At 39.4% G+C, this 26,973-nt stretch overlaps 6 protein-coding genes across 33 annotated transcripts; 2 read left to right on the top strand and 4 right to left on the bottom strand.

The window, feature by feature from the left end:
- Positions 1-100: 100 nt before the first annotated feature.
- On the bottom strand, positions 101-5,452 carry LOC135582547 (uncharacterized). 7 transcript variants are annotated; one of them, XM_065182284.1, is made up of 11 exons: positions 5,298-5,402; positions 4,892-5,202; positions 3,860-4,118; positions 3,579-3,783; positions 2,714-2,804; positions 2,435-2,580; positions 1,645-1,888; positions 1,437-1,541; positions 1,154-1,336; positions 788-992; positions 101-696 (listed from the first exon to the last, which is right to left on the bottom strand). In XM_065182284.1, exons 3-11 carry the CDS (start codon positions 4,083-4,085, stop codon positions 209-211), a joined length of 1,893 nt encoding a protein of 630 aa, XP_065038356.1. In that variant the 5' UTR covers positions 4,086-4,118; positions 4,892-5,202; positions 5,298-5,402; the 3' UTR covers positions 101-208. The 7 variants fall into 7 exon arrangements, with proteins under 7 accessions (XP_065038356.1, XP_065038357.1, XP_065038353.1 ...); XM_065182285.1 differs by lacking the exon at positions 5,298-5,402 and having other exon boundaries at positions 4,892-5,027; positions 5,123-5,197; XM_065182281.1 differs by lacking the exon at positions 5,298-5,402 and having other exon boundaries at positions 4,916-5,027; positions 5,123-5,178.
- Positions 5,453-10,906: 5,454 nt separating this feature from the next.
- LOC103984288 (uncharacterized) lies at positions 10,907-13,328 on the top strand. 3 transcript variants are annotated; one of them, XM_009401757.3, is made up of 2 exons: positions 10,907-11,065; positions 11,858-13,328. In XM_009401757.3, the coding sequence occupies exon 2, from the start codon at positions 11,897-11,899 to the stop codon at positions 13,115-13,117; it is 1,221 nt and encodes a 406-aa protein (XP_009400032.2). In that variant the 5' UTR covers positions 10,907-11,065; positions 11,858-11,896; the 3' UTR covers positions 13,118-13,328. The 3 variants fall into 3 exon arrangements, with proteins under 3 accessions (XP_009400032.2, XP_009400033.2, XP_009400034.2); XM_009401758.3 differs by having other exon boundaries at positions 10,919-11,142; XM_009401759.3 differs by lacking the exon at positions 10,907-11,065 and adding an exon at positions 11,167-11,332.
- Positions 13,329-14,168: 840 nt separating this feature from the next.
- LOC135673372 (cytochrome c oxidase subunit 6a, mitochondrial-like) lies at positions 14,169-17,153 on the bottom strand. Its single transcript, XM_065182278.1, has 4 exons — positions 16,955-17,153; positions 16,705-16,811; positions 16,568-16,610; positions 14,169-14,532 (listed from the first exon to the last, which is right to left on the bottom strand). The coding sequence occupies exons 1-4, from the start codon at positions 17,076-17,078 to the stop codon at positions 14,489-14,491; spliced, it is 318 nt and encodes a 105-aa protein (XP_065038350.1). The 5' UTR covers positions 17,079-17,153; the 3' UTR covers positions 14,169-14,488.
- An 890-nt stretch (positions 17,154-18,043) lies between these two features.
- On the bottom strand, positions 18,044-25,830 carry LOC135585890 (uncharacterized). 20 transcript variants are annotated; one of them, XR_010513319.1, is made up of 14 exons: positions 25,695-25,830; positions 24,880-24,998; positions 24,737-24,807; positions 23,286-23,364; positions 22,648-22,722; positions 22,413-22,527; positions 22,265-22,322; positions 22,127-22,198; positions 21,122-21,252; positions 20,179-21,047; positions 19,520-19,832; positions 18,780-19,358; positions 18,662-18,696; positions 18,044-18,569 (listed from the first exon to the last, which is right to left on the bottom strand). XR_010513319.1 is itself a non-coding variant. In XM_065182272.1 (10 exons), exons 1-10 carry the CDS (start codon positions 25,213-25,215, stop codon positions 20,750-20,752), a joined length of 1,131 nt encoding a protein of 376 aa, XP_065038344.1. In that variant the 5' UTR covers positions 25,216-25,305; the 3' UTR covers positions 20,550-20,749. The 20 variants fall into 20 exon arrangements, 1 of the variants encoding a protein (XP_065038344.1); XR_010513308.1 differs by lacking the exon at positions 25,695-25,830 and having other exon boundaries at positions 18,780-18,984; positions 19,062-19,358; positions 24,880-25,321; XR_010513310.1 differs by lacking the exon at positions 25,695-25,830 and having other exon boundaries at positions 18,780-18,984; positions 19,288-19,358; positions 24,880-25,321.
- LOC135675191 (EPIDERMAL PATTERNING FACTOR-like protein 2) lies at positions 18,336-18,879 on the bottom strand. Its single transcript, XM_065185464.1, has 3 exons — positions 18,780-18,879; positions 18,662-18,696; positions 18,336-18,569 (listed from the first exon to the last, which is right to left on the bottom strand). Exons 1-3 carry the CDS (start codon positions 18,877-18,879, stop codon positions 18,336-18,338), a joined length of 369 nt encoding a protein of 122 aa, XP_065041536.1.
- On the top strand, positions 25,775-26,832 carry LOC135673371 (uncharacterized). The gene is made up of 2 exons (XM_065182277.1): positions 25,775-26,272; positions 26,472-26,832. Exons 1-2 carry the CDS (start codon positions 25,775-25,777, stop codon positions 26,556-26,558), a joined length of 585 nt encoding a protein of 194 aa, XP_065038349.1. The 3' UTR covers positions 26,559-26,832.
- Positions 26,833-26,973: the final 141 nt, after the last annotated feature.

The raw sequence follows: 26,973 nt of genomic DNA, 5'->3' as shown, positions 1-26,973 counted from the left end.
CAGTATATTCTGGTCTTATCAAAAGATAGCATCAACAGAATTGCTTGAATCATGCAATGAAATCTAAAACCTTTCCTACATTTACATATAAGGAGGTGGATAGAAGAAGAGCATAAACTTGCTTTTATTGATTCTGAAAGGCAAATCAAAGTGCTACATGATGTTCTTATTGATCACACATTTTCGACCCCAATGCCAAAAGTGATTTCTAATTTGCCTTACTTGGCATTGTAGTAAGACCAAAACCATATGGAAAAAGAGGGTCATAATGTGGATCATCAAAATTCATAGGGAGTTGCTCAACAGATTTAAACCATGTCCGAGAAAGCTTGCCGGAAAAGCCATAGTCACCAAAGAGAACATCTGCTACACCTTGGCCTTCCGTGCCAGGGAGCCATGCTGCCACCAGGGAATCAATCATGCCGATGTATGGTTCGATCACAACGGGCCTCCCGGAGATTATAATGACGACACACTTGATGCAGCTGCACACGTTCTGAATCACGCTCGGACCGGGATAGGGAATGGTGAGATTTAGATTGTCTCCGTCGGTTTCTGCATATGGATGCTCCCCAACCACCACTATTGCATAGGAGAACATGCTTTGCTTTACAAACTCTGGATCAGGGTTCTCAGAAAAAATGACCTTGGTGCTTGGATCGACCGTTGACTTAACAGCATCAAGGACAGTGGTTCCTGTTAGAGACAATAATTTAATTAGTTAGTATAGACTATTTATTATGAAAGATTGTGATAGCGAAGGGAAGGTCATGTTTTATCCTTTTACCGATCGTATTATTGTTTCCGCTAAGCCCTTGCCAAGTAATTGTCCACCCACCACACTGATAACCCAAGTTGTCAGCATGGCTTCCAGCAACAAGGATTTTCTTTGCCTTCTTTGGAAGAGGGAGCATTGGGTCATTGGCAGACTTCCCATTTTTCAAAAGCACAAGTGATTTCCTCACGGCTTCCCTAGCCAGATCGCGATGTTCCTGTTGAAAGAAAAAAGGAACCGTTAGACTGACTATTTACGAACACGCATATCAAGTTGGACAGTAGATGATTGAGTTCCCTTTTGCCATTTTACATTTGTCCCTGATTGATAGAACTTTTAACCGCAAGAATGATTATAAAAGTTGAGGAAGTTGCTAACCTTCTTCCCGAGCTGATCGGCTAAACTAGGATCGGCATATGGATTCTCGAAGAGACCCACGGTGAATTTTACACGAAGAATCCTCCGTACAGCATCATTTATTCGGCTCATGGGTATTACATTATTCTGGACTTGGTAGGTCAGATCTTTGATGAATTCTGTGTAGGCAAATGGAATCATTACCTACAAGAGATATAGTACTTGGCCATCAATAAGGAAATTCAAGTTTAAATAAATAAATGTATAAGAGGAAATAATTTATAAAAAAAACTCAACAACAAACCATGTCAATGCCAGCATGTATTCCAGCCTGGATTGAATAAGAGTAATTTGCATGTGGTGGGGAAGTTATCCTGTCAATTCCTTGCCAATCGGAGATTACAAATCCCTTCAAGAACAAATAACACATATAAAAGCCATTAAACATCTTGCAGACCAACATAATGACAAAAATTTATGCATCTGGTTGTTAAATTGGAAGGTCCACTAACCCTGAAACGGAGCTTGTTTTTGAGAAAGTCGGTCACTAGATAATGGTTAGCATGCATCTTCACCCCATTCCAACTTGAAAAGGAAACCATCACTGTAGAGACACCCTTTATGACAGCACTGTAGTAAGGAGGCATGTGAATGCTAAGCAGTCCATGTTGACTGATAATGGTGTTATTTTCATTGATTCCTTTGTATGTTCCACCATCACCAACATAATGCTTAGCACAGGCAGCAACATTTCTCCTGCAGGAATTGAAGAAAAATGCATTCATTTAATCTCAATCTATAAAAATCGAGTATCATTCATTGAGTTTGGTGCTTTACACACTTAAACTAACTTATTAATAAAATAGCAAAAGATCTGTCCAAAAACATGAATATGCTTATCTATGATAATAACTCGATTACTTTGAACTATCTGAGATTTGAGATACTGAAAAACTTTCTCTGGATAAAACATGGGCTGTCAACAAATATGGAGGGCATTCAGATTTTTAACCAAAATCGGTCTTGAAAAAACAGGACTTTGTAGTAAATCAGCTAATTGCAGCATTGATCAGATCTACAAGATTCATCTGATCTACATACGGTTAAACCACGACAATCTCAGAAGCAAATAAGCAATAACCCTTATCGTGCAATGTTGATGTCATCTTCAACATAAGAATGCAAACAGGTTCCAAGAGATGCATGTGATTCCTTATGGAGGGAGTAAAACATTTCACTAGATTCGTATGGCCACTGATAGAATCTTAAACTTGTTCACATTGCTACAAAAAAATACCATACTTTCCAGCAACAAAAGGAACTCCTTTTCGAGAATTTGCTGGAATGTCTCCTTGCAAGCCAGGGATAATCTCAGTCATTTCTTTAACAAGTTTAGGATCTTCACTGTAGCTTTCATAACAGCGACCCCACCTGGGATCTCTGCAAACCTGTAAAAGCTCAAAAGAAACTCTATTTTAAAAGAAGATTAATCCTTTAAATGAAATTATTTGATAACATCATCCGTTTATGTATCTGTTACTTGGAATTACAAAATCAGCATAATGCAAATACAGTTATTACCGCAACACATGGAGCAAACACATAGGGAATTCCTGTCGCTCTAACTTCAAGAGCAGTGGCAGCACCAATTTTCTTCACAAGTGCTGGATCCCTGGTCAAAGCAGATTCAATATCAGTGACAAGATTCTGAAGTCTTTCTGCAATACCTAAAAGCACATTTATTTATTGGATCCATTTTTGGGTGAGCAATGGCAATATATTTAAATTGTTGGTTACATATTAGAAATTATTTAGCCTAATAGGCCGAAAATCTCGAGCATTAGTAACAATGTTTGCTTCCATATGACAATTGGAGGAGTTACAAATTGCAAAGTAATTAAAAATGCATTTGCGATGTTACTAATCAATTCTGGGAAAGACTGTTAATTGTGGAATAAGGCATTGACCAAAGGCATACATTGGTGTGGAAGTTGTCAAACATGAAAGATCGGAAAACTGTAAGACCTAGGAAAATTTTGACCATACTGCAACAGATATAGTTCAAAAAGTATCTGCATTTTGATCAAAATATGTTGGCTGAAGAATTGTAAATTCTTTTGGTGGCTAGATTTCCCTCATATATTTATAAACATTTAACATTACATCAAGCATAAATAAAGGACATGCTGCATTTATTTTCTGTGAACCAAGTGGCCAGTGATTATAGCACAGTAATCTGGAACACCTTATTCTCAACTCAATGTGCGTAAAGACAGGCAGTCACCATTCAACATGAACCTGCACCTCTTGTCACATTGAATGATAACTAGAGCACATGAAATTGGATTCCCTTGTTCTATCTAGCTCATCTTCACCAAAATAGGGCTGAAAGATAGAAATTGCACTGACATTCTGACAAAAACATGTGTACTACGAAAACACTTGCCTGGTGGCTCCAAGTCCAACATTATGAGGAAACACGGTAGCTTTGTAGACATTGCTGTGACCGTGGACGGCATCAATGCCATAAATTATTGGGATTCCCAAACGGGTAGAGAGAGCAGCCTTTTGCATGCCATTTACCATATTCACCCATGTCTCAATAGAAGCTTGTGGAGCAGGCACACTACCTCCTCCACTCAGAACACTACCTGCAAAGAATAGTCAGCTCAATAAACCACTTTCTATTTTCATATTCTGATTTTGAAGAGAAAGAAGCATTTATACCTATAAAGTAAGTCTTCAAGACATCAGCAGTTGCATTTTCCCTCTCAATCTGTGACATTTGACCAATTTTCTCAGCAAGAGTCATGCGTTTGAGTAAATCATTTATTCGAGCATTCAATGGCTGTTTGGGGTCCTTATACTTCAAGTACTCGGCTCCTCCCAATGTCCCCCTGCATCCTAAGATCAAAAGAACGAGTAGAAGTTTTCGCAGGCCCTCCATCCTCATATGATGCCACAGAGCTCCACTAATTGCTTAATCCTGGAAGAGAGACTGCTTAAGAACGAAATACTTAAAGAAAAACTGATCGATCTTTTTTCCTATTGGAATGAAAAAGCATTGACAACATCTACACCGAACTATCCATAAAAAAGCAAATAAAGTCATCATCAATTAGAGCTTTAAACCTACAGCAGGAACTGCAAAATGCAGTTGGGAAATTAAATCAGTGAGGTAACTGATCACCACAAGTGGCAACAAAAGCACGGTCCATATCCTAACTGTATTCGATTTCGAAGAGGACAATACTAAAGCTCAAAAGAAGTCAAGATGCGAGGACACAGTATAAGAGTCCAGTGTCAAATGAAGCAACATAATCTAAGGAAGATAAGCAATAGAAAAGCCCAAAACCAAAAGCACCAGCAAGATTATAAAGTTAGTGCACTAAAGCTTATACAACTCCAAGAATCACAAAATTTCATTTTTTTCGCGAAAGGTTATCATCGGTCAAGGAAATGAAACCAGAAACCTCCTTGTTCTTATATTAATCTTTTGGTGTACATTTTGATGAGGATCAATGCAAAGAAAATGGCATTACATCTCGAGGCACATTAATAGATTAAGGTCTCCATGGCCACTTGGCACAACAAAAACAGAGATGCTCGGATCTGCATCTAGGGTTTGACGAAGAATCAGATACAGCTAAAAGGACTAATCTTTTGAGACTAATGGGAGCCAACTACAGCAGAAAAGATAAGACCAGCTCGAAGGCTGCAGTCATATAGCAAAGAAAAAGCACTAAGCACCAAACCAACCGCATTAGATTATGCAGAAGCTACCATTGATTGCAAAGCTTATCCTTTAGCCTCATCAAAGCAGAAACGGTAGTTCGCATGATAACCGGACCATGACCTCTAGGCTGTCGGTGCGCAAAAAGCGCATTTTCGAAGACTAAAAAGACAGAAAATATGGTCAAATGATGCCCAAAACTACAACTTTTTAACTCAAAAAGGTTCAAGATATAGGGAAAATTCGGTTTTTGGGACCGTCTTTGAGTAATCCAATGAACCGCAGTTTCGTCTTGGTTGATTAGTATGCTCAAACTGGCATCATCTTCCTTTTTTCCCTTTGAACAAAACATCACCTTAAAGTCTCAAATATGAAAGGTCGGGAGTAGCAAAGTAGCTAAAAGATAAAAAGAAAGAAAGAAAGAGATCGTACCAAGCATTATGACGGAGGAAGAGAGAGAAAGAGAGGGTGGCGTTATGGGATGGATGAAGGCATGATTTATAGAGATTTCATAGAAGGGAAGCTGCGACCCTACCCACTGGATTGGCTACAGCTTGGAAATATAAGCGTCAGAAACGTAATGCCTTTGTTCGAGCTCTGCAGTCACTCACAAATCAATTTTCTCAGTCAAATTTTTGACCTTTCTACATAAGATCTAATTTTACAATTGATTATTTAAATGAGCATAGGAGAGGATGCGAAGATAATTTGTGATCCTACATATCTTTGCGTAGAGATTGGAAGAATTTTGTGACCCAAGTGGATATTTCTGTGGTGATTGGTTGAACACGAGGAGGATTTAGGTATTTGGATGGAGAAGATCGTGTTACTCTGATGAGAACTCTGTTGAATGTGGACTATGACTTCAGATATAGGCAGTCTCATCCTAACCAGTAAGCTCATGTAGCAATCCTTATATCATCTTACAATGATTTCCAAGGTATGCTCTTATAGCAGCTGAAATCCAACAAAGGTGGCTGTTATTTTCAGAGTTCCATCTTTATGTTTGTTTTCTAGTGATGAACTCAATAAGATTGATTCCATGGTTGAAAGCTAGGAGAGAAGTGACAATAACATGACTACTCCCACTGGTGGTAATCTGATGTAGATTATGGTGCCCATTGGGTCCAATAGACATTGTCACTGTGGCCCAGCCATCATCAATGGCATAGACTTTGCAGTAAGTTTGGATAAGAAAAGAAGAACATCATCAACCATGGCACACATGGTTTGTCTTTTAGTATTTCCATGGCACACTTTGCCACATGGTTGATACTTTGAGGTCTTCCATGAGACAAGAAAAAGCAGTCCAAGGGGCACATTTGTAAACCACTTGCATCTTGTCCCAATGGATGAAGTAGGTAAGTGATGCCTGTGAAATTTTCTTGTTAGTCTTGAGAACATCACTTTTTTGAACTAAATCTCAGTACACTTAAATCATAGAATGAGAAAGTTAGAAAAAAGAACAATTGTTTTTTTTTTTTCAGGTTAAAAGCTGAGATCTACAACCTTGAACAAGTCTAGATCTGGAGGATCAGGGGTCAAATGTCATGCAATGGACAGAGTCATGTTCTGCCAACATCCAATTAAATGCAATTCACCCATCCAAGTTCATAAGTCAAAGCTGTCCTTTGCCATTGGTCAGGGCATATCCAATACCAATGATATCTGATTTAAATATGTTCTATTTTGAATGATATCCCATGTGAGTTGTGGAATCCAAAAGCATTTCTTGATCCATCATATTTTTCTATGGCTTTATAGGAAGAGGTGAGGGTAGAATTCCTGAGTTGGGGTTGGAACTCATTGACCTCCACTCTCTGCAGCATATGGCTCCAAACTAATGTGAGATGTGAGATGTGAGATGTGATTGGTGAATGGGGAGAAGCCCATATATTTGGATCCTGATTAAGTTAGAGCTGTTTGAATTGGTGGTGATTTCATGACAACCAATCTCATAATATATTCTTAGGTCCTCCAAATGTATGGTTGATAGTTTTATAGTTTTCATAGAAGGAAGAGAAGGGCCTGCCTGCAACATGTGTTTCCAGGCTTCAGAAGATTGTTTTGACTCACAAACAGGACATAAGACATTCAAAGCTCTTGGAGATGAATCATCCACCTCCTAGTGTTCTTGATTGGATGGGGGGGGGTAGAGAAGCTTGGTCATATCACAAGTATTTACATTCCAGTCACAAAATACAGCATTATTCTGGTTGATATGATGATGCATAGTATACAGAGATTCTGCATCAGAAGGAAGGGGCCAAACTTATTTCTGGTTGTGATGGCCACTTTTGCAGTTTCTTTTGAACTATGACAAGAGTTGCACTTCTTCATTGGCTTCCTCAAACTTCTTATTCTCATTTGTAGTGTCACTCTCTGCAAAAGCAAAGTATTGGGTGATCACAATTCTTTGCACTGTACTGTACAATTATACTGCACAGTACACATGTTATAAAGTATAATGGACACAGAAAGCAACAAAGGGGACAAATAAACCGTAAGAAAGCATAGGAAAACAATGTCAGAGTATACTGATGGAATGACTAATGAGAACTGACAAGAAGAGTGAAAGAAGTGTCTGTTTATATTTGTTTTCATACAATTATGTTGGTTAAGCCTATGTATTATGTGATGCAGATTGATGAAAGGAGAAGACTCATATCTAATGCAAAAGAGAGAGTCATTACAAAGGAGGAGAGCCTACTCAACAGGTGAAAAACTTGAGATAGAACAAATGACACCAAGACTTCCCCTGACAGAAAATGGAACTGTTGTTGTTGATGATGATTAGGAGTAGTAACCCATAGTTGATTGAAAAGTTGAACAACAATTCCAAATGATGTTAGGCTGATTAAGAGAAACAAAATTAGAACAGATCTCAGCATCAATTTATGTTCCCAGTTTCCCTAAAAGGAGTCTGAATTTTTTTTGTCATCATCTCCCATGCAAACAATCAATGCAGGAAACAGAGCAGCAGTTGAAATAGCTCAAGATTTGCAGATTGGAGACCTCTAATTGCCCAACCCAGTCAAGCTAACATTTAGTTTTGGTTGTGGCCAAGGATTGTATTTGCACCACAAGATAGATTCCCACTGAGCTTTTCATCTCCATTCCAGGCTGAAGGCATATAAATGGCACTCAATTCACTAAGTTGTCCTCAATAGATCAGTTGCTTATATTTGTTTCACATGGCTGTCTTCTCTTGAAAAGATGACCATTAGGATGGATGTCTCCATAAAGACAACATAAACAAAAGGCTGATGCTTACCATTATCCCAAATTAGCCAAACAAACATTTTTTTTTTTGTCAATCAACATAATATATTATATCAGTTCGAGATCGAATCACATTTATTGTCTTATATTGTTATCCTCTCAGAAGATGCAGATGCTGCTGTTGCTATATATATGTTCAACCAATATTGTCTTATATTGTTCGACTATTTTAGCTACATATGAATAAATGTATGCTTCCTGTAACAAAAGCTACTTGCAATTGAGGTACTAAAAGTGATCCAACCTCCAAAGATTTCTCGATCTTTGTCTTCTCCTTCGTATATGTTATAAATATGAAAAGAGATAAACTGAGAGGATATCCTCGTACCGTTAAGAAGTGAAAAACATAAATTTTTGATTTGATATAAATTAATCATGATTAGTTTGACTCTAACTCATCATTTCTAGATTTTCAACATGGATAAAATTTGATTTAAACTAGTCAAATATTTAAACAAAAAAAGAGGATAGAGCTATGGTTTGACCGAATAAAGATAAGTAGATGCGGATGAGTAAAAAGATAATAAACTTGAATAAGGACATATGTTAGAAATTTTGATGTATGTTAATCCTGACTAGTTTGACCGAGACTCTCCGAATCATATATCCAAACGAAAGTGAAAACTTGGCATAAGCTGATCTTTTTGTCTGTTAAGCTGAGAAGGAAGCTATTTTGTTTGCTTGGAAGGTAAAGATGCGCAAGAACAAGTTGCAGACTTGCTCTCGTGAGGGTGTGGTGCAGTTGAATCCTATGGTTCTTAGCACGAGGAGCTTTGGATGGTGATTGAGTTTACCGTGAAGATAAGATTTTTTTCAACTATACGAGAAAATCTCTCTATTATGTTGAGGAAATGTATTTAAACTATTTCACTTCTTCAATAAAGCTTCTTACCTTCTATTATTTTTATCATAGTAAATGAGTAGTGAGAAAAGCGAAGTTTCGCTCTTACCTTTGGTCAGTGACCAACATCGTTGAGAAAAGCAAAGCTTCGCCCTTGCCTTCGGCCAGCGACTAACGCCGCTGCAGCAAATTCCTAAGAGGCTCCATGGCCAATCCTCATCTTCCTCACCGCGATAGTCTTCGTTGATCTGTCAACAGTTGATGGACTTAAGGGGAACGAAAGGAACGCCTATGCCCTCACAGCAACAATAATCATAGTAACAACAGCGATATGCTTTTGCTCTACTCACGACTCTCGCTCGTAAACCATTCTTTGCATCGATCCAAGATTGATATCCTTGACAGGAACACCATCTTACGGGAGCATGATAGAAGATAAGATTTCTTCAACTATACGAGAAAATCTCTCTATTATGTTGAGAAAATGTATTTAAGCTATTTCACTTCTTCAATAATATTTTTTTAATAATTTTTTTTATTTTTTATTTTTTTTTATAAAAAACAAGAGGATCCAATCAATATAGGTCAGCTGTACTGTAGAGATGCCTGCATCGGCAGTGTTATGGGCCATGTACTACTTTCTCGGTGGCCACACGAATTCGTCAATGCTGTTGGCAGGTGTTCAAACGCAGAGTACCCATTTGCTTTTACTTTTCCATCTGCTTCACGATTCAACATTTTGGCTCTCATTCTTTTATGTCCAAAAACACTATTTATCGGATAATTCGAAGAAGGGTAAAACCGTACTTTCCCGAGCGTAGAAAGAGAAAATACGTTACGCAAAATTAGTCATCAAATCAAAAAATATATATTTTTGAATATTTATAGGTTATTTTCTTTTTCTGTGCGTCCTCAAACTATTTTACATTGATAGTAAATCAACTAATAATCATGATTATTATGGTTTGAAGAGTTTTTATGATAGTTTCGATCAGAAGAAATATTCTATGATATAGATGGAAATATGTTTTTTATTAAGCTGATGTCAGCACAAATTATCCATCCAGATCTGGTAGATCTATCAATCAACCATGAAATGGAGCATGGGTTGACCGGCGACATAAAAATGGCAGCTTTCCCTGTTTGCTGCTCCTTGAACATGGAATCCACCATTCTGAAGTCTTGTTAGTGTTCAAGACAGTGTTGATCGTGGAGTATTCTACACGAGTTTCATGTCAACCGATGCTCTTGGCACCATCAATGGCACAAAACAAAGCTCATATTTGCATACATGTGACCAAGAAAACTTGTGTTCCTCATCTTCTGCAATCCAGTAGTTCAGTAGGAGCTAACTTGAGGCAGTAAACCAAGGCATCATTTGGATCTTTTCAGGCTTTGTGCTCTGTACACTTACACATCATCGTTGCAAGAAATGCCTGAATCCAGCGACTGGAGCCACCCAATTCCTGGACGTGATTCTTAGTTGTATTCGAGCTGTCATCTCTGCCATTGCTGAATGATGAAGTCAGCATCCGAAGAACACATGCCTGAACAAGTCCGGTGGGTGCCAGCAACTGTTCAAGGGATCAGTTCTAACTCGATGTGATGAGTGGGTGTTTGATAGGGTTTTATTGTTCGAGGTGATGGTTGAGAAATGCAAGCACTGTGGAATACATTTTGGTCATTTTGTTTTAGGAGATTGAATCAATCAAGTGATATGAATGCAGTCTCATTTAAAGTTTGGGATGGATGCAAAGGCATTAATACAGAACTCCAATTAGATTTTGGGTTGGATTAGACTGTCCCCACTTGCACCCCAAACAAAGCAGTGGAGGTCAATGTCCACATCACACTCTGTCACCTTCCTACCATTTCTCACAGATCTGATCACAAAATATGGTCAAACAGACATGCACACTTCCAGCACTAAGTCTCCTGTTGAGAGAGAGAGAGAGAGAGAGAGAGAGAGAGAGACCTCTAACTTTTGGCCACAGTGACCCTCAATCAATTCTTTCCTGTCCTCACTGTCTTTCCCCCTCCAGAAGTCGACAGAAGAGAGAGGGAACTCCATCCTTGGGTTTGTTTTCCTTCTTTGGGTGTTCTACTGTCATATTTGGTGGCCTGGCTTTGTGCTTTGGGAACTTGGGATCATATGTGTGTATATTATTTGATGAATGCATTTGCATCCAGTTTCCTTGTGCTCTTTTCGTTTTGCCTGCTTCCCTTCTTAATTTTGGAGAGCATAATATGTATCATGTGTTCTGTTGTTTCTTACAATTTGTGTAGATCATCAACTAGTGGAACAAGAAAAACTGGGTTGTCTCATGTCTCAGAGATGTTAGAGGTCACTTTGATCTTTCTTTGCACTGTGATGTTGGGATTCTTTTTGTGCCCAAATGAGAAAATATCTGCTTTTTGTGCAGAGCATAGAGATGTTAGAGGTCACTTTGATCTTTCTTTGCACTGTGATGTTGGGATTCTTTTTGTCTAAATGAGAAGATATATGCTTTTTGTGTAGAACATAGAGATGTTAGAGTTCATTTTGATCTTTGTTTGCGCTGTGATGTTGGGATTCTTTTTGTGCCCAAATGAGAAAATATTTGCTTTTTGTGCAGAGCATAGAGAGGTTAGAGGTCACTTTGATCTTTCTTTGCACTGTGATGTTGAGATTCTTTTTGTGCCTGAATGAGAAGATATATGCCTTTTGTGCAGAACATAGAGATGTTAGAGGTCACTTTGATCTTTCTTTGCACTGTGATGTTGGGATTCTTTTGGTGCCTAAATGAGAAAAGGAGAACATAGAGTTACAGTCTTAAATATATGCTTCCATCATTGTCATCTGAGATCCTCCATTTCATCCTGTGGGCAGGCATTTCAAGAGTGACAGACCTTCTTGAGCAGAATCACCATGCTGAGGCAGGTATCAAGTAGGAATCAGAGAGGAAAGGGGGGTCTCAAGCCCAAAAGTGCTCTTCAAATATGTCTGTTGGTTGCCATCTTTGTCTGGTTGATCTATCAGATGAACTACTCTCAGTACAAGAAGAAAGCATACGAAGAGAGCGACTCGAAGGTCTCATTCAAGGGCGACGAGAGGCAGCTTGGCATCACAAAGTTTAGCAGGAAAGATCTGTCTCATCCTGTCAACATAGTGGACCGGATCAAGCAAGAAGAGCAGGAGGATGATAAGAAGGTAGAACATGGAATTAAGCACGACAAGGTCGAGGATGAAGAGGATACTCGTGAGGAGAGTGAGGATGAGACCAAGGATGTGGATGCATTTGAGGACCGAGATCATGAAGAGGCGTTTCATAAGGCTCGAGAAATAAGTTTCAGAGGTGATGATGCCTCCAGTGAGGTAGCCCATATGGTGCAAGAGGTGGAACATGGAGAAGGGTCTCAGGAGGCACGAGAGAGGAGTTTTAGAGCTGATGATGTATCCAGTGCAGTAGCTCATGTGCCAAAGGTGAATGAGGCAGAGTCTGAAACTGTTGATGGAGGATTGAAGAAGCTGGATGAGAATGGATCCAAGATGGCAGACAGAAGAGATGAAGAGGCTCGAAGTTTTGCCAATGAAACACTCGAAGATTCGAGTTCTAGCAAATTGCTCGATAATTCGCAGGGAACCAATTCAAGGATCGTTCCAGCAAATGTGTCGGCTGCAAATATAACAACAAGCGAATCCAAGAACCACAAGGAACAGCAGCAGCAGCCTATTCCAACAATTGCAAGTATCATCAACAACCAAACTGGCAGAGATGCGAAAAATTTTACAGCTTTCTCAATGAGTCAGAAGAATTCTACTGTAGTATCGGTAGATAGGATTGAAACCCAGGCCAACCAGATGGTAAAGCTGGATCCAATTAATCCCACAGTTTCACAAAATCAAACTAGCACCGAGCAATCAATCGATGGACAAGCTAATGCAGTGAGGCTGATAATTCAGAAGACTGATAAGGTTTCTGGACCAGAAGAATCACAATATGAGAATGGAACATCCGTTAAACTGGAATCTGGCAATTCGTCGAACAGTTTAGCCGCAGATAAAAATAGAGATGCACGCGGTGAACTTTTTGATTCGCCGGACATCCAAAACATACGTAGCGGTAAGCAGGAAGCTGCAGAAGCATAGTAGATTAAGTGTAGTTGGTAGTGCCCGGAGGCAGTCATGTTGTGTTCTTCCTTTTTGCTTCTCATGGCTACAAGGGCAAAAGCATTCTATTCTGCTCTATTGTGCCATGCTGCTGCTATCTGCTAACAAATGGCTAATGCCATGGCATGCTGCAAAGCTGTAATGATGTTTTAGATATAGTTGGGGAAATTTGTCCTGCATTTAGCTTTTACATGTGTATGGTTTGAGCATGCAATAGCTAAAGGAATGGAAGCAGATGGGTTTATCCCAAACAGAGCTTCAAATCATCCTCCTGTGTTGAAAGTAGCAGTTGCCTCTAGTGTCTTGCAACACAGTTTGTGTTCTATTGGTCTCTCATCAAGACATGATATTAAAACAGAAACAGGTACTAAATTCTGGGAATCATATGCAGGGATTGTTGTACCGCCCGAAACGGTATGGTTTCAACGGTATATCCGACCACCGTATCGCTGCACTTCTTTTATTCCTTTCCTTTTTTCTTCTTCATCGGATCTCGATATCGATATATCATTTTTCTTCTTCATCGGATCTCGATATCGATATATCATGTGCCAATACATTGGTACGAAATGACACGAGTCATATATCGATATATCATGTGTGGAGTCGACCATACATGGTCAAAATGATCATGAACATATCTACCATATATGGTTTATAACAAATGTATTCCAATGAATAGCAATTACTTTATATAAATCAAAACAGGTCAGAAACATAAACATCCATCAAAACATTTTGCAGCCACCGAAGGTAACTTTTGCTTCTAAGAATGTGAATTGCTGTCTCATGCAAAGGCCAATTCAATCATGATGATCTGATTGGTGCAGATAGATTTATTTCATGTGTGGAGGTGGAGGGGTACTGTAATAGAATTAATGAAGCACCATGTCAGAAGCAATACATTTGAACAAGAAAGGTGGCACCAAAGGTCCAAAGCTGCCTTCCTGGACTGTGAACAACACAGGAAAACAAGCACCAAATGTAATGATATGTTGTTTGCCAAATTATAATCATTTGATAACTGGAATTGAGCATATGATAAGACCAACTATTTATTAATACGATTTCATTATAAGTGTAGCATGGATGTGTTCCACGCTAAATACACCACCATATACATCTGTAGATAAAATTTTCCAAGAACAACTGAAAATATACTGACACTCGCAGAATGAACGAGTATGACGATTAAAAACAGGGTCGCTGGAATGTCATTCAGATCATAAGATTCCACAACTTTATTGAAACACAATATTAAAGCAGAGCAGCTTCACAAAGTAGATCCACGATCTGACATTCTCAACAATGAAACACAATAAACAAGAACATTAACACTGAAGTGGTTGTCTAGTGATCAGCATGATGCTTCTTCTCAAAAAGACTATTGGGACCTGGAAGCAAAATATGATAAAGATCAATAATGGTAAACAAACAAAGAGGGGTGTGTGTGTGTGTGTGTGTATGAAAACAAATGTGCAAAGCAGAGTAGATGTAAGTTCCTAAAGATGCAATGAATGCTTGAGTAAAATAGAAAAGGAACAAATGAACCACTTGTAAATGAGAAGCAGCAAAATAAAGGCAAAGCAGAGTAGACATAAGTTCCTAAAGATGCAATGAATGGTTGAGTAAAATAGAAAAGAAACAAATGAACCATTTTTATGACAAGAAGCAAAACAAAGGACCAAATAAGCACTATGCGAAAAGGAAAGCATGGGAGTATGTTAATTTTGCCAAAAGAAAACCTGTCATGCAATATGCTAAGTCTGCAGCACAGTATAGTGTTGTTGATCATAGGGCTGATTTTGATTCTGATCCCGTTGCTTCAAACCTTACAATCAGGGCCACCATAAATTACATGTAATTGCTACTTCCAATCTAAATCAGTTCTTGTAGGAAGCAATCAAATATGTCCAAATCGACCAGATTAGATTAGGATCCACCTGACTCCGATTTGGCAGGTTTAAACCTGTTCTAGCAATTATTTGCCAATTGATTAAGACATGACCACTCTATCTGAACCAAGTATTGCTCATGTTGATTTTTGACTTCTGTTGGTTAGTCAAATGAATGTTGGATCAATTCCAACCAATCATACAATTTAGTTGGCCAACAATCAACCTACTCCAAAAAGATAAATTTCAACCGGATATGAACAAACTTGTCCGTTCTGAACCCCATACCAAATATCATAAAGACCAACATAGTCCAAAATAGTCCCATTCGATGAGATAACCGATCTACTAACATATTGAGTTTGAACCACTAATCCAAAATACTTAGTTCTCAAGTTAAAAAGGTAGTATACTTAGTTCTCAAGTTACATACAAACGACCTTAAATGTTCTCCTATTTCCAATGCGGGACTAAACTTGGGGTATTATAAGTATGGTTCTTGTTATTTTATTTGGATGGACCTCATTTTTTTATCGATCTTACCTAACATATTGCAGAATGAGGGCATTGTATATAAGCCTAAAGAGGTATACTATAAGCTCCAGTTAAGTAGCTCAAGCCAATTACATCAACTCATATAGATAGTAATATCTTGATATCTTTGAGAGCTTTTATATGTGTCAGGTTAATCACTGTCATTTAACTTACAATATGATGAAACCTGCAAAATTGGTGCAAAGGGAATTCTAAAAGTACCAAAAAAAAAAAGTTAGACTATGAAGGAAACAAGTAACTTAGCAGCTATCAAACTTGATTCATATATACATTCATTGAGAAACCCTTTTTTTTAGTGATGAGCTTTCATTCTACTGGGTTATTAGACGAGATCAAAGGTGCTATAAAACAACTTGCTTCCTAAGTTCCCTGATTTCAGATTACGAAACAAGATCTAGAAAGAGAGCAAACAACTATCTAAACCATGAGGCACAGGAAGGGAAGAAACACACGCTGCACATAACACAAACAAGAGAGTCGCATTGTGTGTGGAATAACATGCTAAAAAACAGCGATCTTCAACCAAGTCCAACTTCGTGAAAGTTTAGTTCAGAAAGATGATACCAAGCTTTAAAAAGTAAATCAAACAGATGATGCTCAAAAAGATTGAGCTTCTTAGTTGGCGAAGAAAGAAAAAAAAAAGGTGAATGATAGGAACCAGATAAGAATTTATATGCATAGAGAGCAGGACTCTTAACACTTTTTCTAGGATTATATCTCTTTTCAAAATCACATCAATTCATGCATGGTAACGAAGAGTAACGTGGTTGGTGATTCCTAGGTGACCTGTTCTTCTAGTTCATCAAAATTACTACTATGAGAACACTCAAACTCAACCGTATCTATCCACAAGAAGCATTTCTGACATAATAAGCAACAATCTGACCAAGAAAATTGCTATGACGCTAAGCATACAATGAAGAAACTAGAAACCATTAGTGCCGTCACTTAAGGAGAAAAAAGGGCAAAGAGAACAGACCCCAAGGGAATTCCTTGTTGCGAATGTGCAAATAAGGGTAAGCCTGACAATGAAGATTAACCCGATTAGAAAAAGGTCATCCATTTGATCATCACATAAAACAACAAAGGATGGAGGAGGGAAAATTGAAAGAATACCGGTGGTTCTTCGCCGTGGTGGTGACCCTTGGAGAGGTTATAGATCGCGAGGGTCGTGCAAGTCACGATCCCGGCATACGTTATCTTCTCCCATTTGGCGGTCTCGTCTGCAAGTATCGCAACAACTAAGCACAGATTCCACACCAAAATACACGAAACCTCAAGTCGTTACTACGAACCGCAGATCGGGATTAAACCGATCGAAACCTAATCGAAATCGAACGAGATAGCGAGATGAACAAAATGTTACAGGCGTCATCGTGAGCAGAGGCGGAGAAGCTCCTCTTGGTTGGGGCGCCAGCGCGTCCCTTCGCTCCCCCGCGAAGAAGAAGCGACGCCGATCGAAGGCCGGATCTCGCCATTGACGCCGCCATGGATGGTTAGCTTCCACCCTCTCGATTTCAGCGGATTAATCTGCTTCTTGCACGGGTCGGTACGGTGAGCAAACCCGAACCCGTTATTTGACCCCAAATCCGAACACCTCTCCTATCTTTATCGATGGTCGAACCCGAATCCGTTACCGACATTGAACCCGGATCCGTTTATTTCTTGCATTGGTTTCTACTTGGCTTTCGACGACTGCAGTCACCGTTGGACCCACCTGCGGTCCTCCGGTTATGGTGCGGGTAAGTCATCGGGTACGGCTAAAATGCTTTATATTCTTTCATACTAACAAGTTTCTGTGATAAGGTAATCTCAAAAAGATAAAAAATAATTCAAATAAAACATAAGTTGATAGAGAAATGGGATCAAAAAAGATGTCTCAGATCAAATTCTCGATTGAAATGATAGGGTGAAAAAGGATTTTATGTGCAGTTATAAACCAGAGTATGAATTTTTCTTCATTTTCTTCAGAAAAAAGCTCACAATATCAAAGATGTAGTTTTTTTTTCCTTTTCTTTTTTGCTATGAAATCGATTCAAATTCCTAAAATTCTGTTCCATGTGCTCAAAGAGGAAAGAGAGAGAAAAGGAGAGAGATGATTGGTGGCCTATGGGCAGAGGAGGAAGCATAGAGATGACTTTAATCCTTTCATGTCATGGGTGAGTCCCATCAGAATGTACTTCCTATAGCCCACAGCTACAACCAAGCCCATGTATTCTCGACGGCAAGCAAGTTTAATAACCTGCAGAAAGTAATCTCTTAACCCTTGTTTGGTAAATCTAGGTTTTGGGAAGAGTGTTGGAAGAGTCATTACTTGCCTTGTTCCTGTCAACACTGTAAGGTAATGGCATCATATCATGGGGCCTTGACCTTTCATGGAGGAGTTATGGCCTATGGCATAGCCAAAATAGTTGTGCCAGTTATCTTACTACTCTGTGCAAGGTAGCTGGTAACATGAACAGCAACAAAGAAATGAATACCAACTGGTGGAACAAGTGTTCCATACAATAAAGCCTAAAAGGGCTCAGAAGATGAGATATGTTAGGAGTTTACAGTAGTATATTATACCCACATAAAACTAGCTTAGAGATCCCACACCAGGTAATAAAACAAAAGGAGGGATGTTGCCTGTCGCAGTACAAGGAGATCTGAACACAAGCCATGAACGAGACAAAGGGGAAGCCACTGCTCCAGGTATCTATCTATTCACATAGAGATGAGTATGCGAGACTGCTGTTTGTAGCAGGTCATGGGTTGAGGATCATCCCCCCACACTTGCATTTCCAGCTCAGGGGTTTGTAGATGGAGCTGTCATCACCCCTTGCAGTGATTGCTGTGGAGAAATGCCTGGTTCCACTCGTCTCCTGAGGGACTGCAGGCACTTGAATTGCCTCGCACTGGCCACAGGTGAGGCACCTTCCTTCACATCTCGGCGGCCTCGATCCGAGCATCGCCTCCCCCACCTTCATCTCTTCGCCCTCCTGAAACTCAAGCCAAGATGTGGAGTCAGTGATCAAAAGCAAACCCAGAGAGTTGATAAGAACAAAGGAGTACTTGGTGACCAGAATCTAACCTTCACAACCTCCTGAAGCATCAAAAATGGCCTACCTGAAACCAAAGAAGCATAAACTGTCATGCCAAAGAAGTACAGGAAAACTCTTGAAGTGTTATCCACATATAGCTAAATCTACCTTCAGTCAAACACAGGGGATGGAGGGAGCTCAAGAGGAGGAGCAATGAGAGGAGATGAACATGCCTTGGAGGGTTGACGGAGCAGCTAAAGAGAGCCATTGTCTAATTCATGAGCATGATTGAGTGCTACTGAGTTGGGAGGAAAAGTGAGACATGTCAACATATTTATATGGAGTGATGTGCTTCTTGTTGTCCAGTCTTGTCCTGAGAGATTCTCTTAGTTTAATAATTGGAAGGGAAAAGAGAGAAAAATATTGAGGGGATGATTGCTACTGGTGTACCCGAGTGCAGATAAGTATCTGTAATGGCGTACTACTGATTCAGGTCTTGAATGCATTGATAACCATAAAATCTTGCTTTGCTAGGCAATCAGTCAGGCAGAGAGAAAGGACAGAACAGAGGGAGGAGAGCAGCAGCAAAAGCACACACAACAGTTGGTGCAGAGGTTGCAAGAAAGAGAGAAAGAAAGCAAGTCTGAAATAAAGGGACGCAAAATTTCAAACCAACCTCAGCAACATTGATCCATGAGCCCTCAATCACCCCAGATGCATCAGAGAGCAACCATGTCTACTGCCTACCTATCACCACAAAAGTTGGAGAGAGAAAGAGATACACTTTCAGTCACCCCAAACACATCAGAAAGCAACATGAAAGAAGACTCCCAACCATCAACCATGTCTCTTGCAAGCCATCACCACAAAAGTTGGAAAGAGAGAGGGAGAGAGATTGGGAGACTAACCGATGACTCAAAATAGCAGGAAGGCTGAACCCACAAAGTCTAGGGTGGTCAGATGTCAAGGGGGAGGATTCTCCTCACAAGCAGACACTCAGATAACAGCTGTGAGTTATGACTTTGCTGTGTCCACTGTGACCAGTATCACACAACGCTGGCTGCTAAGTTTTGCGTTTTGCTTGCAGTATAGCTCTGCTGAGCAGTCCCCCCCTCCCACACGCCAAAGCTCTTTTCTCTTGACAGCAGAGGAGACTGCGGGAGAGAGAATGTGACCTTTGAACAATGCATGTTGTTCATAAGAACACATTCGAAAATCTTCCTTAAAAAGAACAGAGATTTTGTCATATCAGTATATTAGTATGGTTTAGATTGCAACCTTTTTCTTGTTCTTACTTCCTACATGCTGCTAGGTAAAAAAACAAAAAAAACAGCATTTAGCAGTCATCTGTCTTTACAATCTCTTTGGCTTCTCGCTGGTTTCGACCAACAAAGAGATCACTTAAAGCTTTGACTTGGTTAGCACAAATAGTTTGATGGCAATGCATTTCCAAACTAGAAAAAATGGAACGTATGTTCTTCACAAGTTTGTATTCATGGCAATACCCTTAGAAACATAAAGATGAATACAACCCAGTACAAGCAGAGTTGTCACCATCAGAGGTTACCTGGTTTAAGAGCTTTTTGATGGCTCCTTGGATGCTGCTCTCTAAGCTCTGGTGCCATTGCCATCAGCGAATCATCAAAAGGCTTTGGCTTGGAATGGAAACTGCCACTGCGAAGAATAAAAAGGCTGGCAGCGTCTATTTAGCTGATGGCGCACGCAAAGCTTACACTTTTGCGGCAAAAGAAGGCAGAGAAGTCTAGGCTGGTTGTGAAAGCAGACCGTTACGCACCTTCTCAAACCAGATTAATGGTGGTGGCAGCTGTCAACATGATTTCATTCTGGACCACTTGATCAATTGATTTGATGGGGCCCTCCTCGTGATCATGAACTTGTATGACTCTTCGATTTACCAAAAGGACTAACCCTGCTGCATACGGCACAGAATCCACAAAGGATAAATGCATATAATGTAATCACCACAAGTATAATGTAATCCGACGATCGAAGCAACAAAAAGGATAATTTGATGTACAAATCTCTCTCTCTCTCTCTCTCTCTCTCTCTCTCTTACACAAGTCCAGAACTGACACATTCTTGTGGTAGATAATGAGTTGTTAATCTCTGAATTAATGTCAGTTATTAACTTTAACTGCGACAGGTTCAGAACAATAGGGGCAGTCTCCAAACAGAACATCAAATGACCTGAGAAAAGAGACACAGAAACACATAAAGACAACTCGGATAACATGAACTTAAAATATAAATTAACAAACAACGATGCCGATGACTGGCCGAAATGTACACACTTCCTCGTTGTTGTAATGGAATGCAGCCAATCTCTGAGGCATACGGTATGAAAAGCTTTACTGCAACTAGGATTTTTGCAGGTATAGTCCGGTGCACTTCCGCTGTTAGCTCCAAGTTCATCGTCTTCAGAAATATCAAGTTACTAATATATTCAGCAGGGAAATGTATGATTAAGCGACATGCATAACTAACATTACCAACTGGCAAGTACTGAGCATAGCAAATTCCGCAATCAACTTGCCCATCATCTTTACTGCTCACAGAAGGGCCAGGTAGTTCTCTCTCCAAAAGTGCTGCCAGATTCTCGTGGAATGGTTTGTCAACTTTCCTGTCCATCATCAAGCAGTTATTACATCTTGCAAATTTGATGTTTTGACGGTAAAGATTCTATACCTTTTCCCAAAAATAAGAGAGAAGTATACATTCATAACTGAATACCATAGAATGGAGTGATTATAATAGACGCTCCAATCTGATTAAACATTTTGTTTTCTTCATTCATATGTTCAGTTTAAATAATTGTATACCAATAAATTTATTTTATATACATGTATTGTAGCTCAGCTTTCAAATGGAAGTAATCTAATTATCCTGACTTTGCATGGAATGTCTGGGCTGATGAGATGTTCACCAATTTATTGACAGGGCAATTCAGGGGTTGTCAAGACCATCAGAACCAGGGTAGTCTGACCAACCCAATATTGCAAAAGAATTGAACAGAAATATCAGATAAACCTGACATTGAGTAGAATTGAGCATATTGCTTATTCAATAAAGTAGCAAAATGTTGCTCACTAGCTTCCTCATCTGGTTGCTCGCTAGATTGCCAGATTTATTGAAGAAGCAAATCTGGTAATCTCCAATAAGCAGAATTTTGGCAATATTCTGCTACAGTTAAATGTTGCTCACTAGCTTTGTAACTAGATTGTATGTATGATATGATTACTTAAGCAAAAGATGAGTTTCAACTCAACAATAAATGAACTACCACATGATTTGTACTATAATTGTTTCTTTATAAAATATATAAAAAATATTTGCATATTGCATTAATTGCCTCATCTAGCACTAGCTTGTGACTAGAAAATCTTTTATGGTAAAATTCATGAACAGTTTGCTACCTTCAATATCAAAGTGCTCTACTCCTATTGAGGATTTGCAGAATTCTAAATAAAACAAACCATTGAAAGATTAGAATTTACCATTTTATAGCATTCTTCTTCCAGTTATTCCTCATTAAAACTACAGCTGAGTCTGGACCAAAGAAACGACACCTGGAGATCACTTAGTTTTAAACAATGTATATTAAGCCAAAGCTACAGCTTCTTAGTGAAACCTACTCTGGTAAAGACCTTGGGCTTGAAGTACTGATATGTAATAAAAGATAGCAGTCATTGCCTGAAAGAGTGACAACACTATTCATTATCAATTGATAATGTACTAATAACTACAGTAGTGTCATCATTTGAATGTGTTCAAAAATCTTACCAAGTCCAATCTGACAATATGATGTTGCAAGAGATGATTCCTTCGGATAAACAACACAGAGATCTCTATCAATGTCATCCATGGTAGACCAAAATTCCTGCAACTTCTGCAAATGCTGTGCATACTTGCAGTCACATAATGCTCACACTAAAGGAACAGTTCTGCATGATCAAGTGGCGGGGTACATATATAGCAGGGTAAAAGAAAACACTAGAACATGTAAAGCTTCTTGTACCTCATCAAATTGTTGCACAACATCTTTCAATCTTGACTTTTCGGACCACACCACCTCATTGATACAAGGTACATCCTGAAGGCAAAGTGTATTTCAGTTGACACATTAGTTGAAACTTTAGACGGTGTTTTTCAGTGGATAAATATATTATAGCACTTCAAAAGTACAGTGATAATTTGAGAAAGGTTTTCAAGTAAAATTAGCTAATTATAACATTGAGTAAAAAATATTATTGCAGGCGAATAAGAGAATAAGAATATATGTCTACATCACGAAAGTAGAAATACATATTACATATTGTGTAATGTTTAGTGTAATTGAACAAACTGCTATGCAGCATAGACATTCAATTGGTATGCCAAAGGGCCTAGACAATGCAATTAGTAGCATTCTCTCTAAGAAGTCTCATGAGAGAACAAAATATATGGCAATTATGTGTTCCTGATAAACACAAAGGAGATTTAGTCAATTAAGTGTACGGAGATACAGGATGGATTCGAAAAAGGACACGATGAACTCATAAAAACTCAAGAGATAGAGTGCCAAAAAGTGGTAAGCATTTAAATACATCATTTTATTACAGCAAGACCATAATAAAATATAAACAGCTTGAAAGAGGAGTAAGTCACTGAACTTACCGCAGCAATAGTAGGCGAAGATTCGGGATAGTTACGAGGTAATGATATCTCTAATATGTGCACTCGTCCCTTCTTATCTCTAATCATAAAAGACAAGCAAAATGACATCGTTATAGTGACGAAAGAACAAAATCAAGAAAAAAAAAAGAATAAGAATTAAGGTAGTAGCTAGCCAGTTACACGATGAATGATAGGAGCTAAGTTATAAAAATCCTTTCTTTCATTCTTCATATAAGCTCTTTATATTAGCCTTGACTTCAAACCATAAGGTTCTATTTATAAAGGTCGTCTGGAAGCCATACTATCAACCCATCCTAATTCAGCCCATATTGTACAGAATTTACATGCTCATGACTGGAACAAAGCATGCATGCTTCAGAATTTTGCTTATGATCCTCTCTTCCAGAGATTCCTAGAATATAAATGTTAAAACATATCTCTCATGTCTAAACAACCTTTTTTTTTTTGTAATGTTCCTTTTAGTTACGCAAAAGTTGTTAAAAGCAGCAGTCTTTTTGGCAAGGTAAATAGTAAAAATGAGATTTGATCCCACGGCTTTGCTATTAACAGTCAAGATCTTTATCAAGTAAGCTATCAGACATCTTTGAAAAAGAAATGTGGCTCGGAGTTAAATGATCCTTGATCTTTGTTAGAAAACCGTGGATTTAATCATTCAACTTCCTTTATTATTCTTCCTATGCACAAGAAAACTAATGTACCAACAAAAAGAATATTGACATATATCTAAAAACCTCTTAATCCAGACTTCATCGCCCTTGTACAAAAATTTACTCGCACACAGTTCATGTTTTGATGATTAAATCGACACCATTTAATATCCATCAACCGTAGCTAATGGACATTTTGCTTGGACGAAACAGGTGGTACATACCGGTCCGGTCATCAATGGATACACAGACCGCCCAAGTTTCAGACAGTCTGGTCCGCTCATATAAATAGGAAATTTTCCTAACCCCTAATCGCTTTTCACGCATGCCGTGACCGCTTCACACACACACACGCGCCGCAACCTCTACTTCTCAACGCGACCTCTACTTCGCAAGCACACTGGAACCTTGCCACACACTGTCGCACACAGCCGCCATGCACCGCCTTTGCCCTAATTACCCTCTTCTTTCTTCCTGCTTCCTCCTGCCTCATATTCCTCCACCGCCCCGCTTCTCACATGTATTCCTATCTCCTCTTCCTCCACCATCTCCTGTTCTTCCTTCTTCCTCCACAACTCCTTCCTTTTCTTCCTCTCCGGCATGTACTGGTGTATCTACACACGCTACACCGGTAATGATCAGTATGTACCGGTCCGACTAGATCACCAAAACGGGTCCGGTACCTGAAACGGCGATCCTTGTCCCTACAACTTCTTACATGACTGGAACGGGCACATAAAAGAAGGGTTCATAGCAATAAATCATTCGACTTCTCAGCCTTACAAGCGTCGGAAGGTGAGACATGACAGATCTTCCGCTGCTCCCATCAGGTGCTCCCAACCAACCTCTTCAATCTGCACACACCGACGAATAAAAAGGTTAATTCATCGAACAAATTAGGCGCCTGCCAGTGGAACCCAACTCACCTGGGAATAAACGGCGCGGTAAAAGGCAGGGGAAGGCAGCGTCGAATCTCCACGGCATTCGGAAGGGAAGGCAGCAGAAGAGACTGGAGTGCCCATGGAATCAGAATCTCTTCCTCTTCCTTCGCACGGCAGCAAACCAAAGAAGAAACGACCGCGATGGAGCCCAAAAAGAGGCGAGTGCGACGTTAGATGCGCCGTTCCGGTATATAGAAACATGTTCCGGTATATAACATTTATATGTCGATTACTACGACACATGAGAACATGTTCCGATATATATAGATCAAATATGATAAATCGAAGAAAAATAGATACATTTATCACAAATGAAGACATCGGTCTTTAATTTAAATTTTATATAAATTTAACATATGTATGTTTATATCTCAAAAACTTTACATCATAGTGTAAGTTAATTGAAGCTTTAGTTTATGTCATTATTATTTTTATTTTTACTAAATTAAATATTAAATATAATCATTGTGGATTGAGTTTCGAATTTTGTAATAATCTATCAAATCTTTATCAAATAAATTAGTTAGTACCTACTAAATAATAATAATAATAATAATAATAATAACATAAATTATTTCTATTAGAATGATTCCAATTTTTAACCGAGAATCAAAAGTATTAGAGCCATGAATTGGTTAATTTGAACTTGACCACATTACTAATTAGATTGGATCATAGAACCTACTGAGATATTTGAGATGAAATATCTTCCATTTCTATAAAAATCCAAGAAAGCCATCGCATCACAGGGAGAAAATATCTCAGGCAAAATTTCTGTTTTTTGGCCGCGAGAAACATACCCGTCGAAAAAAGGGACGTGCTTTCTTATTGGCGGCATCATGACGTCGGACGCGGGCCATAGTATTGCCTCGGTCCGTTGATGGGTGGCGCGGGGGAGGCGATGGAGTTGTTCTCCTCCGTCAGCGGCGGCAGTGAAAGCTTCGCCGGGATGACGGAGGCGGCTGTGTCGGACGAGTGGGAGCATGTTGAGCGGCCGCACCTGGCGGAGGAGGGGAATGCTGTATTCCCACCCAATCTCCACGAGGGTCTCGACCTCCACCCTCACGCGCACCTTGGCGTCGAGATGTCGGCTTCTGCGGTAGAGAACGAGGAGAAGATAGAGGAGGAGGAGGAGGAAGAGAGAGCTGTGATGCAGCGGTGTGCTTTGTCGGGTTCGGGAAGGAGGTCTCTTGAAACGGGGCTCGAGATGGTGTGCTCGAGGATTCCTCTTTGGAGAGGAAAAGGGAGCGGTTGGAGCGGAGGTGAAGGCTGGTGGCTCGCCGCCGTAGCCGGGTTCGCAGGGCTCATGATGTACCTGAGTCGGCGACACCGGTGGGAGAAGGAGCTCCTCCTCCTGCTCAACAAGGACAAGGATCAGGTGATCGATCGGCCTTCTACTTTTATCATACCTAACTTTGGCTTCTCGATCAAATAATTAATATAATCTATAGTCTGTTGTTTTGCAAAAATAATAATAATTAAAATATTTAAAATTTAAAAAGAGAACATATATATAGGTGCTTTCCGCTATCGATATAATCGTGGGATGCTGTTTCATGCACTTACTAATCATGCAGAGGATAAGCCAGCTCCTGAATCAAATTGCACTGATGAATGAAATGGTGGCTGCACGTCGTCGAGTTCCAGTTATGAGGCGCCTGTGATGCAATATTAGCTGCAGTCATTCGACACTTAAAAGTCAATCTCACCATGAAATCGAAAACCTTGTGTCAAAAGCTTCAGGGTTTGACCAGCCAACATGTATGTATAGTCTGCAAGTCCTATCAATGCCATCCTGTAAACAGCTTGTTGAGATCAATAAGCTCATGAAAAAGCTTCATTCCAACCCTACTTACTGACAACAGTGTGCTGAGAGTAAACTCACCTGTTTGGTAAGAAAAAGCTCATCACATTTGGGTGAGATAAGAGTTCTGATGATCCACTTGTGTCATTCATTAAGCATGTTTCAAAACCAATGCCCAAGTTCCATGACATAAATACTCCATAGCCAACAACCCTAGCTATTGGAATTGTTGCACCGTTGCCAAGTGCATTTGTGGTGTCCAAGGAATGATAAAT

This window comes from Musa acuminata, chromosome BXJ1-5, assembly GCF_036884655.1.
Source record: "Musa acuminata AAA Group cultivar baxijiao chromosome BXJ1-5, Cavendish_Baxijiao_AAA, whole genome shotgun sequence".
NCBI lineage: Eukaryota > Viridiplantae > Streptophyta > Magnoliopsida > Zingiberales > Musaceae > Musa > Musa acuminata.
This window is presented reverse-complemented; position numbering and strand designations above follow the sequence as displayed.

Excerpts from the sequence above, each read along its gene's own strand:
- LOC135582547 (XM_065182279.1), bottom strand. The coding sequence starts at position 4,085 with ATGAGGATGGAGGGCCTGCGAAAACTTCTACTCGTTCTTTTGATCTTA. Across the intron at positions 3,784-3,859 it reads CTTGAAGACTTACTTTATAG|GTAGTGTTCTGAGTGGAGGA; the intron begins GTATAAATGCTT and ends TATTCTTTGCAG. Across the intron at positions 697-787 it reads CGGAAACAATAATACGATCG|GAACCACTGTCCTTGATGCT; the intron begins GTAAAAGGATAA and ends TGTCTCTAACAG.
- LOC103984288 (XM_009401757.3), top strand. The coding sequence starts at position 11,897 with ATGCTGAGGCAGGTATCAAGTAGGAATCAGAGAGGAAAGGGGGGTCTC.
- LOC135673372 (XM_065182278.1), bottom strand. The coding sequence starts at position 17,078 with ATGGCGGCGTCAATGGCGAGATCCGGCCTTCGATCGGCGTCGCTTCTT. Across the intron at positions 16,812-16,954 it reads CTCTGCTCACGATGACGCCT|ACGAGACCGCCAAATGGGAG; the intron begins GTAACATTTTGT and ends CGATACTTGCAG. Across the intron at positions 14,533-16,567 it reads CAACAAGGAATTCCCTTGGG|GTCCCAATAGTCTTTTTGAG; the intron begins GTCTGTTCTCTT and ends TTTTGCTTCCAG.
- LOC135675191 (XM_065185464.1), bottom strand. The coding sequence starts at position 18,879 with ATGGCTCTCTTTAGCTGCTCCGTCAACCCTCCAAGGCATGTTCATCTC. Across the intron at positions 18,697-18,779 it reads TCCCCTGTGTTTGACTGAAG|GTAGGCCATTTTTGATGCTT; the intron begins GTAGATTTAGCT and ends CTTTGGTTTCAG. Across the intron at positions 18,570-18,661 it reads TGCTTCAGGAGGTTGTGAAG|GAGGGCGAAGAGATGAAGGT; the intron begins GTTAGATTCTGG and ends CTTGAGTTTCAG.
- LOC135585890 (XM_065182272.1), bottom strand. The coding sequence starts at position 25,215 with ATGTCTTCATTTGTGATAAATGTATCTATTTTTCTTCGATTTATCATA. Across the intron at positions 24,808-24,879 it reads ACCGCGCCGTTTATTCCCAG|ATTGAAGAGGTTGGTTGGGA; the intron begins GTGAGTTGGGTT and ends CGGTGTGTGCAG. Across the intron at positions 21,048-21,121 it reads TGCTCAGTACTTGCCAGTTG|ACGATGAACTTGGAGCTAAC; the intron begins GTAATGTTAGTT and ends ATATTTCTGAAG.
- LOC135673371 (XM_065182277.1), top strand. The coding sequence starts at position 25,775 with ATGGGTGGCGCGGGGGAGGCGATGGAGTTGTTCTCCTCCGTCAGCGGC. Across the intron at positions 26,273-26,471 it reads TCAACAAGGACAAGGATCAG|AGGATAAGCCAGCTCCTGAA; the intron begins GTGATCGATCGG and ends CTAATCATGCAG.